The sequence below is a fragment of the Lynx rufus genome, unplaced genomic scaffold (genome assembly GCF_022079265.1).
Source record: "Lynx rufus isolate CCGP_SWC_20201006 ecotype Redwood Valley unplaced genomic scaffold, mLynRuf1.p SCAF_2, whole genome shotgun sequence".
NCBI classification, from domain to species: Eukaryota; Metazoa; Chordata; class Mammalia; order Carnivora; family Felidae; genus Lynx; species Lynx rufus.
This window is the reverse complement of record NW_025814834.1, coordinates 198650294-198667454: the sequence shown is the minus strand read 5'-3', so window position 1 is coordinate 198667454 and position 17161 is coordinate 198650294. Positions and strand designations below refer to the sequence as shown.

The 17161-nt window shown below is 60.6% G+C and overlaps 1 protein-coding gene across 1 annotated transcript in view; it reads right to left on the bottom strand.

The window, feature by feature from the left end:
- Positions 1–17161, bottom strand: part of COL16A1 (collagen type XVI alpha 1 chain) — a 47715-nt gene that overhangs the window by 3346 nt on the left and 27208 nt on the right. Inside the window, exons 44-65 of the mRNA XM_047084723.1 lie at positions 16845–16961; positions 16719–16760; positions 16541–16627; positions 15763–15807; positions 14847–14891; positions 13042–13095; positions 12406–12459; positions 11829–11882; positions 10172–10216; positions 10004–10057; positions 9631–9666; positions 9214–9276; positions 6822–6893; positions 6579–6632; positions 5916–5960; positions 5656–5700; positions 5299–5352; positions 4813–4866; positions 2650–2700; positions 2210–2299; positions 696–731; positions 269–313 (exon numbers count right to left, since the gene is read on the bottom strand). Of these exons, the coding sequence (XP_046940679.1) occupies positions 269–313; positions 696–731; positions 2210–2299; positions 2650–2700; positions 4813–4866; positions 5299–5352; positions 5656–5700; positions 5916–5960; positions 6579–6632; positions 6822–6893; positions 9214–9276; positions 9631–9666; positions 10004–10057; positions 10172–10216; positions 11829–11882; positions 12406–12459; positions 13042–13095; positions 14847–14891; positions 15763–15807; positions 16541–16627; positions 16719–16760; positions 16845–16961 (1242 nt within the window). The remainder of the gene's footprint in view (positions 1–268; positions 314–695; positions 732–2209; positions 2300–2649; positions 2701–4812; positions 4867–5298; positions 5353–5655; positions 5701–5915; positions 5961–6578; positions 6633–6821; positions 6894–9213; positions 9277–9630; positions 9667–10003; positions 10058–10171; positions 10217–11828; positions 11883–12405; positions 12460–13041; positions 13096–14846; positions 14892–15762; positions 15808–16540; positions 16628–16718; positions 16761–16844; positions 16962–17161) is intronic.

The window sequence follows — 17161 nt, the reverse complement described above, 5'->3', positions numbered from 1 at the left end:
GAGCAGGTGCCAGCAGCATGAATGAATCAATCAACTGGTCAATGAGTGAATGAACTTGAGATTTCCACCCTCCCAATCGTAGCTAAGAAATAGGCCCCTGTAAGAAACTTTCACAGGTGAGGTTGCTGCAAATTCTGAGTTCTGCCCACTTTTTTCTTCCTGCCCACTGGCCTTCCTGCGTCTCCTCTCCATGGCTAAAGTCGTAGCTTGGAGCTGGCCTTAATCACTCGTGAGTTTTTCATCTCAAAACCAGCCAGTGCCCACTCACCTTTGGACCGGGGGGTCCATAAAGTCCCTGTTTTCCAGGGGGTCCCTAGAGAAAAGCAAAAGTCAGGGGTCAAATCTAGGCAGCATCTCTGAGCCGTCCTGGGGAGGCAGGTGTCATGAAAGGACCACCTGCCACAACCCTAGGGCCCAGGCTATGTCCAGCTGAGCTCTGGGTGAGGAAGGGCGACAGCCTCCCTTCTGTTGGCTGACAGCTAGAAGGTAGAATGATGTCCCCTAGGGCATCATCGTGTTGGTTGGGTCCCTTGTCACAGACAAAAAGAGGTGAGAAGTCAGAATGAAAGGGCCAGCGCATGGCATATTGGAAGGCGTTCAGGGAGTGATTACTGAGCGAAGGAAGCAGGGTGGGGGCAAAGCGAGGGGCAAGCAGCAGCATCCCCAAGGGAAGGAGAAACCCAACACAACAGTACCTCTTTGCCAGCTGCACCGTCCGCACCAGGCTCGCCCTGTGGAGTAGAGAGCGGTAAAAAGCCATCAGCACCACCCCAGCATGGCATCTGGCTCCCCTCACCCGCTACGCATGCCCAGCCCCTGTGCCACGAAGGAACCATGATCCTCTAGCCCTCACCCTCAGCCGCTCTGGACACAGGCCATGGAAACTTAGAACCCCACCCCACACTCCAGCCTGTCCCGGAGCCCCACGCTGGCAGCCCGGGCCGCCTCCCTGACTGCGCTATGCAAGGGACAAGCAGACCGCGCCTGCCTGGCTCCTGGCTTGAGGTCCCAGAATCTCGCGGGATCCCTAGCTGTGAGTTTCTGTTACACGTTTGCCAAACAAAGGCGGTAATTGTGAACCTCTGTCCTCAGTGAGGTCCCGGAGACAGGCCAGGGTGGCCTGAGCCTGCTCCCTCCTCAGGACAGGACAGGCCACACACCCTGGGCCCAGCCTGCTTCTGGTATGATTGTGGGGAAGAGGAATCTGGGATTGCAAGGCAACCGGCAGATTCAGCTAGGGACCCTGGAGGCTCCTGAGCCTACAGGCAGGGAGGGACAGAGGCTTGGAGGGACCCGCCTGCCCCGGGGCCCTGGCGAGAATCCGAGTGAGTAGGTGAGACTCGACCCTCTAGGCGGATGCACCAACCATCACCCCCCGCACGGGCAGGAGCCGTCCGCCCCATTGAGGCCACCGGCTCCAGGGTCATGGCCACTGCTCCCAGAAGAAAATCCCCCGACCCGGGGGCTAGGAGACCTGGGCTCCTGCCTCAATTTCCCCAGGAGAGTTCATCCCTGAGACTGGCAATCCATCCACCTGATGTGGGTCAACTGTCTGGAACCTTGGAAAGAGGGAGTATTGTAGAGTGGCTAAGGACGACGCAAGTTCAGGAATCCGGCAGGCTTTTCCACTCGCTAGCTATGTGACGGTGGGCAACCTATTTAACCTTGCTGAGCTTTGGTTTTCTCATCTGTAAAATGGGAACAATCAGACCTACTAAACGGGATTGCGGGACGGATTAAATGACCAAATGTCAAGCACTTGGCTCACCATTCAGTGCATTGTCGGTGACCAACATGTCATAGGTCTTAGTACTAAACACTAGCTGAGACCAAGGACCGGTTTGCGAGTTGCTGAGAGGGCTGTGATAACGGCTCTGCATTTCTGGCTCCTGACATGCACAGATTCTCTGCGGTTACCGGAGAGCTCCCCCAGGGAGGGGGCAGGGCAGGGGCAGAACAGGCGCCAAGTCTCCCCGGCCTGACCCCTAGGGTGGTGCATGGTCAGAGGCAGCGGCCTGGGGTGCGCTTGGCAAGCGCTTCTACAGGACTTGTCCTTTCTTCCGGATGTGATGTGATCTCATCGGGCTGCCATCTTCCCTGCTAACCGCCTCTCCTCCCCTGGAGACCCCAGATGCGTGGGGCTGTGCTCGACTGACAAAGCCAAATGTCCCTTTCCCTCGGGGCTGTGCAGTAAGATGTGGGGTCTTACCGGGGGGCCAGGGTGTCCGGGGGTCCCAGGCTGGCCTGGAAGGCCTAGCATCCCCCTTTCTCCAGGGGCTCCCCGGTCTCCTTTTAGGCCCTGGAGAGAAGGGAGGTGGGTGGTGAGAGGGGACGGGAGAGACGGCAGTGAACCCCACAGAGCAGAGAGGCAGGCGTGATTGTATGCCAGGGACCATGCACCCACCCCCCAGGCCCTGTGGGGCAGGGTGGCGTGGCCTGAACCTGAGGCTGGGGCCTGTGATGGCCTCCAGCCCTCTCCAAAGGCCTTTACTGCATGCCACCTGGGGAGACCCAGGAGGTGGGAGAGGCTGAAGACAGGGAAGGAGGGGGACAGGCACAAATTGTTCTCACCACCCCCCTCTGTGAAAGAAGCCCCAGCCAGAGTCCTGGGAGGGAGGGAGGGAGGGACGAGGGGAGTAGATCACTCACCACTGCAGAGATCCCAGCTGGGCCCGGCTGGCCTGGAGGTCCCGGTGGCCCCTAAAGAAACATGAAGACAGCGGGATGGAAAGAGTCTCCGATAATAAGGCCCCCCCAGGAGGCAGCGAGGGACCAAAGGCAGGAACAGGCCCAGAACTTCAGCAACTCCATCCCTCTTCCCTCAACCCTCCTTCCCTTCCGGTCTTGCACTTGAGCTTCTCCCAAAAAACTTGTGCCAGAGCTGACACCCGGGGGGGGGGGTCCCCGAGCTCACAGGACCTTCACGCCTGCCGTGCACTGAGTGGTTCATCTTGGGCTGTGCCAAAGGGATGATCTGGAAACCACAGCCAGAGCCGAGGGTGGGGGGCAAAGGCCTGAAGGTTAACTATGTGGGCCTGAGGTCTTCTGAGGCCCTCCTAGCTCCTCTCCTCCTGTTCTGTGGGAGAAGCAGGGGCTCAACTCGAACCCCAGAGACCCAGTGGGTAAGCCTGGCCTCAGGCCTTGGGTCTCCCACTCTGCTGTCCCTGGAGAGCAGTGGGACTCAACACACAGAGTGCTGTCACCCTGCTGGGCTGGGGCAGGGCTGGAATGCCATCCCCATCTCTGAGTCAAGTTCAAGTTCAAGTCAAGTTGAGCTCTGAGTCAGCTCAAGTGCCAGCTCCCTGGCCAGAGCTACTCCTCTGAAGCCCAGGGCACACAGGTCTCTCTCCCAGCATGTCCCTCCACACTCCCAGATGGAAAGTTCTGGAGGCACGGACTCTGTTCCGCTCATCACAAGTCTTCTGGGGGCGGGAATGCCCGGCACTGGGACTGGCACGGAGCAGGGGCTGAAGCTGGGCAGACGGAGGTGAGAGGAGGAAACTTGTACCCCCTCTCCCCAGCTCCCCGATGAGTCTTCAATGGGATCACAAATCAGTGTGTGGCTCCTTTCATCTGCAGTGTGAACAGGGACTAGGCTGGACCTGGGGTCCCTAATCCGGGGCCGCTAGACCCCTTGAGATCCATACACGCACTGATGAGGACCCGAGAGTTCCTCTTTTTGATCATGAGCTATTTTTAACACTTCCAGAAGCCTCCTGGAAACTGTACATCTGCCACAACAGGGCTGCAATCAAACGCCAGAGTGTTTCCTTTGCTCAGGAACCCCATCAGCTCTAGCTGTCACACTGATCAAAGGCGCCCATAGGCAGCCATCTATGTTACTGAGGAGTAAATTCAGATGGGAAACTCATTATTGCTTAATAACTGTCCTCTCCAAGTCGTCTTACCTTTGTAAGTGCACCACCCATGCACCCAGCCGCCCACCCACGCGCAGGAGTCATCCCTGGCTCCTCTCCCTCCACCGCTCCCCCCCCCCGCCCCTCCCCCATCCAAGTCGGCAGCAAGTACTCCAAACACAGCCCATCTGCCACCCCAGCTCCACCCGACCATCCACCATCCAGGGACACCTCGGCTGCCACCCGTGCCCCTCGCCTCCTGAGGTCCTCCAAGGTCCGAGGTCGTCACCAGGTCCTCTGGAAGCATAGCTTTCTGGCTCCCACTCATGCCTTTCTCAAACTCCATTCCAGCCACGCTGACCTTGGAGCTCCCCGGACACACCGGGCCCCTCCCTGCCTCGGGCTCCTTGCGTCAGCTGCCCTCCCCCGCCCCCGCCCCCCGACTCCTGCCTGGACGTTCTCCCCCCAGACTGCTGGACAGATGGCTCCTTCTTGTCATTCAGGCCTCGGCTCAAATGCCACTTCTGCAGTAAAGGTTCCTCTAAAGGCGCCTCCCAGGCCCTCCCGGTGACATCACATGGCTGCCTGAAGCTTTCGCATTAATTTGTTTGTTTGTTGGGCCTGCGTGGAAGCTCTGGGATCAGGGGACCTTGTCTGTCTCGCTCCCTGCCACAGCCCAATGCTTGGAACAGTGCCTGGCATGGAGCAGGTGCTCAATTATTGTTTGTCGAATAACTGAATGATCTTTGTTTGATCAGTAAACTCAAATGTGCCCAGAAAATAAGAAAATGGCAGAAAGCCTGGGGACCACTGGATTAGGTGAGCCCAAGGCCCCTTACTGCTCTGTAGGGCTGCCCCTGTGGTCAGTTCTTTCAGGCCATCACCGGCTTGCCCACCCCAGCCCCAAGAGGATCCTAACTCTAATAGAGGCAGAGGCAAAAATGGTTTAACTCACAATATGGCCAGGGGGGCCGGGTCTTCCCTGAGGTCCCATGGCACCAGGCTCACCCTATAGGAGCCAGAAAAAAAAAAAAAAAAAAAAGCAATACAGAAACAGACTTACACACACAGGGTTGTTAGTGGGAAGGAGGCTGAGCAGAGCAGGTAGGACACCGATAGAGGAGCTGAGCTGGGTCCTGGCCTCCAGGCCCACGCTTTCTGGGGCCTGAGGGACCAGCCCTGCCCACGAGTATTGTTGGAGACAGATGTCAGAGCCCCCAGCCTGAGAAGGCCAGGCCTTGGTTTTTTAGGTGAGTGATCCAACAGCCTGCAGGGAGGGGAACCAGTTGCAGGAGGAAGGAGGAGGTGAAGGTGTGTATCTTGGGGCAAAACCTCCCCCAGAAGGCCCAGGAGGGAAGGCAGCCCCTTGGCCAGTAAGTCTTGGACTCAGCAGAGCCCCAAAGGCTGCCCGAAGGTAGCACGTATGGACCTCAGCCCTTACCTCTGCTCCTGGCCGGCCACTGCTGCCTGGGGGCCCTGGTTTCCCACAGTCACCCTGCAAGAGAGAGGGCCAGCTGGAACTCGACAGACCTCTACTTGGCTCCCCCAGCCCCAAGGCGACCCCACATCCGAGGAGTCCTGCCCCCTGCCCAGACTCTGGCCAGCAGCCCTCGGATGCTCTCGGGCTGGTGGACGGCAGAGCCTGACCCGATCCGCTAGGCCCCCGTGGTCTCAGGAGGCTTGGATGCTGGAATGGCGTCTCAGCCCACTGGTGCCAGGCTGCCATGTCTGCCCGGGGTCAGGCCTTGGGTATGGCTGAGAACACCTGCTTGGCAGAAGTCGCCAGGCCCTTCCTTACCTTCGGTCCTGGGAGGCCAGGGTGTCCCGTTTTGCCCTTGAAGCCCTGGAAGGAAAAGTGGGAGGCTGCCACGGCCCTCGCCTCAAGCAGAGGCGACTTCCCTTGCCTCCTTCCTCAGGTTGAAGGAATCAGACCCATCCAAAGTCACAACCTGGTCCCCAGCGGATCTGGATTCGGGCTGCCCACCCTCTAAGGCAGAGCCCGCACCCGTCAGCTTTGGGACCTCCCCGCTCCCAACTCCTTCCTGCAGCTCAACTTACCGGGGGTCCCATGAGTCCAGGAGGGCCAGCGGGGCCAGGGTCCCCCTGTGGAAGAGACCAGGGGCATTGAGACAGGATGAGCACTCATTTCCCACTGTCTTCCCTCTCGGCCGCCCCTCCCCCGGCTATCCCAGGATGGAGGGAATGTCATGGGAGGCAGAGGGAAGAATCCAAGCTGGGCTTGGTCTCTGACTGGCTGTGGACCCTGAGTGAATCCCAGCCCTCTCTGAGCCCCGATTTTCCTTCTTTTGGGTACAGAAGGGGGTTGACTCTGATGCTCTGCCCTTTGCCATGTCGCATCCCTTTCACATTCCCCAGCAGCACCAGACCCAGGGATCCAGGGCTGCTCAGGTCCTGCCAGGTCTGCGGCCTGTTTTTCTGACACCCGGCCTAGTATCTTTAGTATCCTGAATTTCTGGATATAAACCCACCCCCCTTCACTGCCTGCCTTTGGTGAGACCCGGCTCATCCAACCTGGTTAAGGCTACCAGAAGAACCAAGGAACCAAGGCCTCCGGTGCCATCAGAGAAGGGGGGTGTGGCCAGGAGCAGGTGGAGGGAAGGCAGGGGTGTGGGGGAGGGGATTCCGTTTCCTTCATCGGGGTTCCATTGACTTTGGCTCTTGGAGGAGGAAAGAGAAGGGAAAGGGTGCCCATCCTCTCACCCTCAAGCCAGGCTTGCCGTCCTTCCCATCCAGACCATCCAGGCCGGCAGGGCCCTAGAAACAGGAAAAAGGAATGTGTGCATGCCTGCCGGAGCCCCAGGAGGTGAGATACCTGACCCAGCCCCTCCACCCTGTCCACCGCTCACCCAGCTCCCACCCGGATTAGACACACACACATGCAGGCATGCATACACACGCATGCACGCCGCACGTACCTGGCAGGCCAGGGGGACACACACTCACCTGGATCCCAGGCGATCCTGGTGGCCCAGGGGGACCAGGCATGCCTGGTGGGCCTCGGATGCCTTCACTGCCCTGGAAAGCAGCCGACCCCCACAACACAGTCAGCAGGGCCTTGCCCACCACCACCCTCCCCAAGCCCCCACCCCCGGGGGATGAGGCCCTAGGCGCCGGGTTCTGATGATTACTGAAAGTCAAGACCACTGGTTTCCAGCCCCAGTTCTGCTGGATGTATTCCACACCACTCCCCCAGAAGGATCTGTCTTTGTCTGCAAAGCATCCCTCTTTCTGCACTGTGATATGAGGAAGGGACAGAGCCTGTTCGGTCTAGCACCTTCTTCAGGGTTGACCCAGGGACTGGCACAGTGGGTGTGCAGGAACGTGTACTGACTGAAGGCATACGTTCAGTGTGCGACGGTCCCCACAAAGTGCCAAGCACTATATAGCCTCTGATTCTTCCCTGTCCTCAAGGAGCTCACGGTCCACCTCGGAAGAGGGGGCCGCTCACTCTGGCCAGGGGTCAGGGAGAGTGTCACAGAAGTGTCACCAGATGCTAGACTCTGAAGGATAGGTGGGATTCGGGCAAGTGGACAAGTAGAAAAGAGCCTGCCGGAGGGAACTTCAGAGAACAATGCAGATTTGGAAGTGGTCACATGCCTGGCCTGGCCAGGATGTCTGGGGAGCCAGTGTGACAGGAGGGGTGGGAGGCAAGCCTGGAGGCTCTAGGTAGAGCCTGACGGGGGGTGTGCCCGGAACACCGTGCCAGAGTCTATCCGACAGACCAGTGCTTTATCACACTGTACTCCTCAGAGCCCTGGGGGTTCCTGGAGGAGCGTCAGAGATGGGGGCACAAAGTGGGAGCCCAGAGGGTGGGACCCAAGACCCTTGCTCCCGCCTCAGTCAGAGCAGCTCCACTCATATCTGATTGAGAGTTCACGGGAGCTTCTGTGTGATGACAGGGCTCAGGAACTTCAACATAAAGTCTTGGAACCACTGCGACAGGCACTGGGGAGCCACTGATGGTTCAAAGCAGGGGAGTGATGAGAACCAAGGTGTGAGCTAGAATGTTCACCGGAGAAGGGAGGAGGCAAGCAGCTTGGTGTGGAGGGCTGCTGGGTACCCCAGGGGAGAGAGGGTAGCTGCCCTGGAGCAGTGGCTGTGGAGCTGGCCAAGGGGAAATGATCTAGCTAGAGACACCCCTCACCCTCCCATGGGGGGGGGGGGGGGAGGAAAGCCCCCCGTGGCATTGCAATGCCATCGGCTACCAGGAGGGGTCAGCACAGCCCCAGAAAATGTCAGTCCCACAGGGAGTCGGGACAGAGAACCGCTGGCCAGAGGTTTGGGGATTCTCTGCAGTGACCAGCCTAAGGAGAGTAGGCAGTGCTGGGGTACAGAGCCAGCACGGAGGGCTCTGGCAGGGGTTCCCACTGAGAAGGGAGGTGACACCCACCACCGCCTCTAACGCGGCTGATAGGCGCGCTGGCTCTGGGGAGGCGGGGAGGCTCCTGGGGGCTCACCTGGGCTGGGAGAGAAGTCTCAGCTCTGTTCCTATTTTGCTGTGTGCCCCTGGGACGCTCCTAACCTCTCTGAGCCTCGTTTCCTCACCGGGACAGTGAGAAGTTAGACCAAGGTGGCCCTTTCAGCAGTCCCTTCTAGCTCTGAGAGCTGTGCGGCGTGTGTTTTCAGAGGAAAGAGGCTCTGTCCGAGGTTGTAGGCCTCTTGCCTCTCCCTTTGGGTCATAAACGCCCCACCCCCACCCCAAGCTTAGAAGTCAATTTGGGGCCTCATTACACTACCCGGCCATCACATTTGGGGAGCCCAAGGGTTGGGCGGAGACAGGAGTGCCAGCCCCCAGGCCACGGCAGAGCTAGTCTCCAAACCCAGGGCAGCCAGCGCAGGGGCTTCCCAGGCTGCTGTCCTTCTGACCCTTGTCATCAGCTCATAGGCCATGCCTGGCCCCCCTGGGCCCCTGGGGACAATCTGAGCATGCTTCCTTCCTGCTGTTGTCAGACCCAGAAGGCAAATGGCCAAGCTGCTCTGGCTTCAGGACTGTGGGGTTTCCAGTCTGGATGTGCTCCCCTCCTTCGCTCAGCTCCTCCCCCTCCCCCTTGAGTCCCCGCCTCTGACTACGTCCCCTGCCTCATCCCCACCAGGCGGGGACTCTGGCAGCACAAAGGCCAGCGGGTATCCTGGGCTTGGGGGCCACTGGTCTGTTGCCCAGAGGCAGCTGATGAGCGGAGGCTGGAGATCTCTCTCCCCACCCTCTCTCCAGCCTCGACGTAACTGAGCCACTCCTTGAATTTCCAAAGGGCCGGTAGTGGGGGTGGATCGGGGTGTGGGAGCTGCATGGCTCAGACCTGCGGCGGCGGCCACCTCACCTTGGGGTCCTGCTCACCTTCTCCGCTTGTGGGCCGGGGGGGCCAGGTGCTCCAGCTTTGCCCGGGAATCCAGGAGGACCCTGTATCAACAAAGGAGCAGGCGAGGATGAGAGCGGGGCTTGGGGGGCGGGAGGGAGCTCTCCTTCCTTCTTCCACCTGGGTCTGCTTCACTGTGGTTAATGCGATGCATTCTGACTTCCTAGAAACACCACCCAGGAGCAGTACTGCTGGCTGGCCTGCTGGTCCGGGGCCCACCCAGGAGGCTCTGCCCTCCAGGTCCCGGCTCCTGGAATCAGGCCTGGCCACCCAGGCCGTTCCTCCCGTGCCTCTTCCCTCCCCTCCCCAGGCCCATCCTCGCCCAGCCTGGCCTGGTCAGGCCTACCCCTCCCAAACAGGATCACATCAGACAGAACTGGCTTTGTGTCTCCACTCACCGGTGGGCCGGGAAAGCCTGGCTGGCCTTGAAACCCCTAGAGGAAGAAGCGAGGGACAGTTTGCTGAGCCGCCCACTCCCTCCCGCCTGGCTGCCCAAATGGAAAGAGTGACAGGGTGAGGCTGCCTCGAGCCATGGGGCCTTGCCCTCCACTCTGCCCAAGATGACCGTCAGGTGAAACTCGAGCCATGAGCTGGGAGGTTGCAACACAAGGGCGGGTGAGGGCTGGAGGCTAGAGCTGGTCACCCCTCCACACATGAGGGTGGCCATCAGGGAGAGGACCCAGCCTCTGGGACCCCTTCCCTGTGCCCACCCCCACCCCCCAAGCCATCCCTCATGGTCAGGACAGCCAGCCAGGTCCTGTGGTCACTCACCTGGTCGCCCTTCTCTCCCGAATTCCCTTGGGGTCCTCGCTCTCCTCGGGGACCCTGTCGCCACAGAGAACAATGAAGCTAGAACCCAGTCTTTCTGCCCTTAGACCCCAGGGCTGGACCAGGACCAGGGGGCCCCATGTCCACTCTCCCGTCTCCTCCTTTACTCACTGCTGGGCCTGGGGGACCTGGGAGGCCTTCAGATCCTGGTGGGCCCTGGGGACACAAAGGAGCGGAATCGGTCACTCTGACTAGGGTAAGTGGGAGATCAGGGGACGGGGCAGGGGACAGGGCAGAGAGTAGATGCAGGGGATGTGGTGGGAGGTCCCTCCAAGCTGTCAGGACACTTCCCCCTGGTTCGCCCCGACTTCCTTTCTCTTGCCTGAGCTATTGAACCAGTCTTCTAACTAGTCCTGCCACCTCCTGGCTCACGTCAATCCGGCCAGCAACTGGCTGCCATCTTTTCTTCTCCAACATAGTTCTGATTATAACACTCTACTTGCTCCAAAACCTTCCATGGCTCCCCTCTGTCCCACTGAATGAAGTGCCCAATTTCCACCAGTGCTGGGTTTTGAGGCATCCCGTGATCTGGCACCAACCACCCTTTCCTGCTTCACTTCCCACTCCCTGTCTTATTTTCTGCCTTGCTTGGTCAGACCGCTGTTCTCTAAACATACTCTATACATTCATACCCCTGGGCCTTTGCACAGCTGTCTCCTCTACCTAGAATGCCTGCCATTACCCCCATCCTTTCCAGGGCCTTTAAAACCTTACCCAGGGATTAGATGGCTCCAATCTCTTTCCGACGTGCCCCCACCCAGGGCCTCCCACTGTGGGATTCTCCGGGACAGATAGCCACGTGTCTTCCCCGCCCTCAACTCTATTCAGGGCTCTGCTCAAACACCACCTCTTCGCACAGATCTCCCAATCCTCTGCCTACTGGCGCCCCATACACCAGTCCAGCCCCTTGCCCTGCTCTATCTTCTCTATTGCTTTCTCATCATTTATGTGTATTGGCTTATTCATCGGTTATCTGCCTCCCTCGCTGGAATGTGAGCTCCCTGCGGTGAAGGGACACGAGTGCCTGTTTTGTTCACGGCGGCGCCCTCACAGCAGAGCCTAGCACCCAGAAGGCCCATGAGAAATGTCCGTTATTGCATAAATGCACGTGGGGTTTGCTGTATCCCACCGGGCCCCGATGTGTGAACAGAAGATAAGACTAAGGTTTGGCAGGTTGGCCACAAACAGACTTGGGTTCCAGCCCAGGCTCTGCCCTAACTCGCTAACTAGCTGCAGCATGCTGGGTGAGCCGTGCCACTTCCTGAGCCTCAGGGATACCCTCACGGATGTGATGTCGTCGCCTGATAACAGCCCCAGCTCTTGCCCTCACCCAGGCTGGGAAGGGTCGCTCGGGGCTTGCGGGGTCAGGCTAGGCTCCACGCTGGATCTAGGGTTCCAGGCCTGCCTCTCCCCAGGCTGTCCTGCCCGCCTGCCTGCCTTGGCGGGGCGGGGCGGGGTGGGGGGGAAGGAGATTCTCCGGCCCACCGACTCCAGGCTCCCTGCCCCTTGGCAGCCGCGGCCAGCCAGCCCCCAGCCCGTCTCGGCGAAACCTGCCGGGATCCTCCTTCCAGCCTCCCCTCCGCCTCCGCAGCGACCAGCCCGCGCTGCCTGCTTGAGCTGCAGCTGGAGGGACTCAGGGGGGCAGGGAAGCAGGGGTCCTGTCTCCCCCCTTCACAGGCTGCTGGGAAAGTCTCCTCGGGTGGAGGTGGAGGCGGGGCAGGGACTGCTCCCTTCGGATCCCTTCCTCCTGCCCTGAGCCGAGACTCACCGATTCTCCTTTCTCTCCCGGGGGCCCGACGTAGCCCCGCTCCCCCTTGATGCCCTGACAAGCAAGCAGAGAGAGAGCTGAATTAGCCCCGTGGCCCGCCCGTCATGGCGCTAATGCGAGGGGTGGAGACTGCAGCTGGCACAGGCTGGCACTTACAGGCAGGTGGCACCAATGACGACGGCAGGGGGAGGAGGAGGGGGGCTGCTTCCCACCCGCCGCTGTGGCCCCCAGTGGAAAGCGGGACCCGCCCACCCAGCAGCCCCCTGCATGGGTTTGGCCTCCCCAGCTCTCCTGCCCCGCCCCCACCCCCCAGGGGCAGATCTCAGGGCTGGGGTCTGTGTGCTCTGAGAATCTGGCCTTCTGTGTGCAGCGGCTGCAGCAGACTCGCAAAGTGGAGGGGCAGGGCCAAGCTGCACTACCAATGGGACTTTGGGGACCTCTCCAGGGACAGCCTGGCAGAGGGACAGGCTGGTATGCTTGGAAGGGAGGGAGCTGCTGGGGGATGCCCCAGCCTGGTCCTGTCCTGACCACCATCCCCAGGCTCTGCTACCTCCAGAGCCAGCATCCCCTTACTCACAGGCAGTCCTGGGGGGCCCATGGCACCTGGGTAACCAGGCTGCCCTGGAGGACCCTACAAAGAAAGGTAGACGTTATGAACCCCTCCCCGGGCAAAAAGCGTAGCCGTAGCCAGGATGCCTGAGCTGCCAATTCGGGAGGCACACACACCCACCCCAGGACAGCCACCACCTCGGACCAGTTCCCAAAGGCCCAGGTTTCTTTGGTCGAGACCGCCACTGCAAGGCTGGGGCTGGATGACAGGTGCCAGCCTGGCCAGGACCCTGGGAGCTGAGGCAGAGGAAAAGGCCCAGAGCAGGGAGGATGAGGACAGGGTGGTGGGGGGGGGGAGGGGGGGGAGTAGGGTATAGAAGGAACAGCTAAATGCTGCAGGAGGAGGGAGGGAGAAGAGCCCCCAGGATGCTGCTAGAAGCCAGGGGGCAAGTCTGTTTGCCCCTTCCGGGGGGAGTCAAGGTACAAGGAGATCAGCCTCCTTTGATCCCGGGGTGGGGGGTGTGAAAACCCCCCAATCTGAGGGATCAGGGGCAGAGAGTTTCAAAAGGAGTCCCCCTCCCCTCTTCCACTCATCCCTGGGGGCCCAACTTTTGTCTCCCCAGGGTTCCTGATCCGTCTCCTTCCCCTGTCAGCCCCCTCTTACCGGTTCCCCCTTCTCTCCTGTCAGGCCCCTGAGGCCTCGCTCTCCTTGAAGACCCTTGGGGAGAAAAATCATGAGAACCTACAGGGGAGGGCAGTCCCCACCCAGCCCCCGACTCCTTCTCCTTGCCCTGCAGCCTTCTGTCCCCGGTCCGGGCAGAGTTGGGCTTTCCTGATGCCCTTCCTAGGGTCCCTGGCAAGGTGACCATGGGGTGTACCCCAGAAGGGTAATTGTGAGAGGTATAAACTCCCACCTAGGGGTGCCTCTCAAGAGCATACCCCCAAGACAGGTAACTACAGAGATATGCACCACCCCCCCGGTAGGTGACCCTCAGGGGGTACCTGTCAGGCAGGTGACTGTCATCGGTGTGCCCTATTTTGGTAACTGTCTGGGGTGTACCTTTAGGAGGCTGACATGTGTGTGCTCCCCGTGAGGGGCAGCTGTCGGGAGTGGCGTCCCTACAGTGACGTTCCTCTGCCAAAATGTATCACCGGATACCCAACACTTACCTGTACGCCCCCCAGCCCCAGCCCCAAATCACCTTCTTTGAGGGGTACAGGGGAGAGGCACGGGAAGGCCCCCCGAGCACACTGCTCCCTCCAGAGCAGTCCCTGTCACTTTTTAGGGTGGAAAGGGATGTCACTTTCAGTCAAAGCCAGAGCCCCCACCCCGACCCTTGTGGGTTCGCCACAGCCTTAAGGGGCTGCGTCTGCCCCTTCTCCCTCACGCCCTCGAGAGACGGTGCCCACACCTTTCCACAACACAAGACAGATGGCTAGACGGACAGATGGCCCCTTCACCCAAGCAAGCAGAAACAGACAAGGTCCGGCCAGGATGAGGACATGGGGACAGATGGAGCTGTGACAGGAGGGGCCCCGCTCCCTGAGCCTCCATCACCAGGCCCGGGAGGAGAGGAGCCAGGCCCCAGGAACACCAAATCTGACAAACAGGAGGTTAGTTTCCGTGACCCAGGAGGGAGCAACAGTGACGATGGGGACGATTTAAACACACTCGTGACGATGACGGAGGCAGGGCAATTAACGACACCTGGCGGGAGGGGCAGGCCAACGCACCGGGCACAGAGGGGCAGGGCCCCACGACACCCAGAAACCCAACCGGCTGGCGTCACCTGCCCAGCCTTGGAGCAGACCGGGCCCGGAGCCAAGGGAGAGGAAAGGAAGAGGAGGAAGCTGAGAGTTTCCTCTAGGACGCTGGGCGAGGTGCGAGCGTGGCTGCCTTCGGATCCCCGGGGCGCCTCTGGACGGCCCTGCCAAGCAGCGGGGTGGCAACCTGTGCCAGCCTGCGATGTGAAGCCCTAAAGCTTTGGCATCTCTGCCGGGCTCTGTGCCAGGCGCCTGGCAGGGCCCCAAGAACTACTTCCAGCAAATCTTCAGCCAACAGCAAAGGTGGGAGAAGCAGGAGGCAGAAGTGGGAAGGGAGGCGTAAAGAGGCCCCTGGAGGCACCGGCTTCAAATAAGAAGGTAAAGCAGGCCTGGGGGTGGGGGGTGGGGGGGCAGTGACGTGGGACTAGGGGAGAGAAAACGGAGACTGCAGGGGAGGCGGGTGGAAGAGAGAAGATGAAAGAAAGCAGGAGCAGGGGGAGAAGGGAAGAGGGAAAGGAGTCAGAGACTTGGGAGGATGTCCAAGCCGCTGGGACCTCGGGGGGAACCTGTGTCGTTACGTGCCTGCAGGGGACGGAGACAAACATGGAGGAGGGGCAAGGCCTCAACAGGAAGGGACACAAGCAAAAGCCACAGAGACCTGGCTGGCGGGGGGGAAGGGGAGGTCGAGCAGCGCTAGGTTCTTACAGGCAATCCGGGGGAGCCAACAGCACCAGGAAAACCTGGGGGGCCCTGGTGGGAGAAACAGGCAGGTCACAACTCACAAGCACAGTAACCCTGGACATAGTCGGGGGCAGGGGGTCATGGGGAGAGGAGGTCACAGGAATATTTCCAAGGCAGCTGGAAAAGAGACTCAGTGAAGGCAGCCGCTCCTCCCCTCGGCTCCAGGAAGAATGGCTCCGCCGTCGGCAGAGATGAGAAACAGCCCCCAGAGTCCCCCCGAGTCTAGCTGGACACCCTTGCTGGAGAGCAAGCCCATCATGCCTGCCACCTGACCTCCACGGGCCCCCCGCCGGGTGGCTCCCTGGTTCTAAGGTGGCTCCCACCAGCCACTTGTTCTCCAAAGAAAGCATTTTCGGTTCTTCCAGACTTTTCCCGGCCACTTCTATTTTCCTGCCATAGCGACACCAGACATCCCTGGTCTGGCCTTCGTAGACCTGTCCTAGAGATGGCCCCACAGAGCAATGCAGCGATGCTGGCCCCTGTAGTGACTGGTGTCACGGAGGCATGAAGAGATCTGGCCAGGTTGCCATACACTTTCCTGGCAGCCGAGACCATGAGCCAGAAGCTCATGCCAGGGCAGCCTGGGTCCGTGGTGCAGGACACTGCGGGGACGGGGACAGGGAGACACGAGTGTGCCCTTGAGGGCCTCCCCTAAGCAGGACCACAGGCAAAGTGGGACGGAGCAGGCCAGTTCCAGGGGATTCGATGGTGGGGGGGCCACAGTCCCCACAGATGCTCTGATGAGGGAAAGGAGTGGGCAGCAGAATCCCCCTCTTTCTGCCCTGCCCAGTTTCCCGGATACAAGGCAGTAGAATGGTGTCTGGGCGTGGTGACCCCTTTGAGAGCTTCTCAAGTGGGCCAGGAAACCACGGATACTTACAATAGGGCCTGGAGGACCCGGGGAGCCCCTCATGCCAGGCGGACCCTGCAAAGGAAGCCAAGGGAAATGGACGGAGAGGCCCGGGCCCCACCACAGAGCCCCAGGGTCTCTGCAGCCTTCCTCCCAGCTCACCACGGCCAGAGTCAACAGAGGCTGGTAGATTTCAAAGCGGGGCCATTCAGCTGACGTTAAACCTTTCGTTCAGTTCATTCAATCATCCAACACACACTTACTGAGCAGCTATTATGTCCCAGGCACTAGTCCAGGTGCTGGGGACACAGCAATAAAAGGAACATAAAAAATCCCTGCCTTGTGGCACTGACAACTCTAGGGGAGAGGTAGGCAAGAACAAACAGAACAGGGGCTGACTCGTGCTCAGTGGATACGTGTGGACTGTTCCTAAACGAATGAAGTACACGGTATTCCGAGGGTGACACGTGCACTGCATGAAGGGGACTAGGGTTTCTAGGGACGGTGTGGGGCATGGTCAGCTTTTTGAGAGGGTGGTCAGGGAAGGTCTCCCTGCAAAAGTGATAGTTGAGCAGAGGGGGTCGGGGGGGGGGGGAAGGGACGAGCCCTGGAGAAGAGCTGCGGGCAGAGGAAGCGGCTGGCAGGGGCGGAAGGGTGTCCTACGGGCCGCTCGGAGACCCCTGAAGGAGCCACCGGAGGGCCCAGGAGGACATCTGGCAGGAATGAAACTGCCCCTAGGAACTGAGGGCCGCTTACATGGAGACGCCAGCCCCCTGGGGGCCCTGCCCAGATGAGGGCCTGGTCCTACCTCTTCTCCTCTCTGGCCGGGCAGTCCTGGAGGACCGGGCAGGCCAGGACTTCCAGCACAGCCAGGATCCCCCTCGCCGTTGTCTCCCTGGAGTGGGATGGGGACGGTGAGCTGAGCGGCCAGGGCCCTCCCTGTGGGGCCCGGGGCACGGGCAGGAAGCGGGCACGGGTGCACTCACCCGGGCCTCCTCGGCTCTGGGGCGCTCCCGCTCTGTGAAGCACTGAGGACAACAGGAGACCCTCCGTCAGGTGGGGTGGCCGGGCGCTCTCCCCTCACCAGGCCGCCCCTGAACCCGGCCTCCTACCCGGGCACAGCTGTCCAGGCCTGGCACGCCGGGAATGCCCTGGTCTCCCTTCTCCCCTTTTTCCAGGAGCGCCACCGGGTGGGCCGTCCGCCCCTGGACACAGTCCCCGCAGAGGCTCTGACAAGAGAGAGGAGAGGGCAGTGGGGCGTGGGTCCCAGAAGGCCAGGGCGGGCCGAACGGGGGAACCCCACCCTGAACTCAGCCAAGGCGCCCTGCCCGGCAGTCGTCCCCCACCCCCCCGCCCACACTCTCTCTTTCCCCAGCCACATCCCTGTGGCGGCTCTGTTCCATCCTCAGGGGACCCAATCCCAACACTG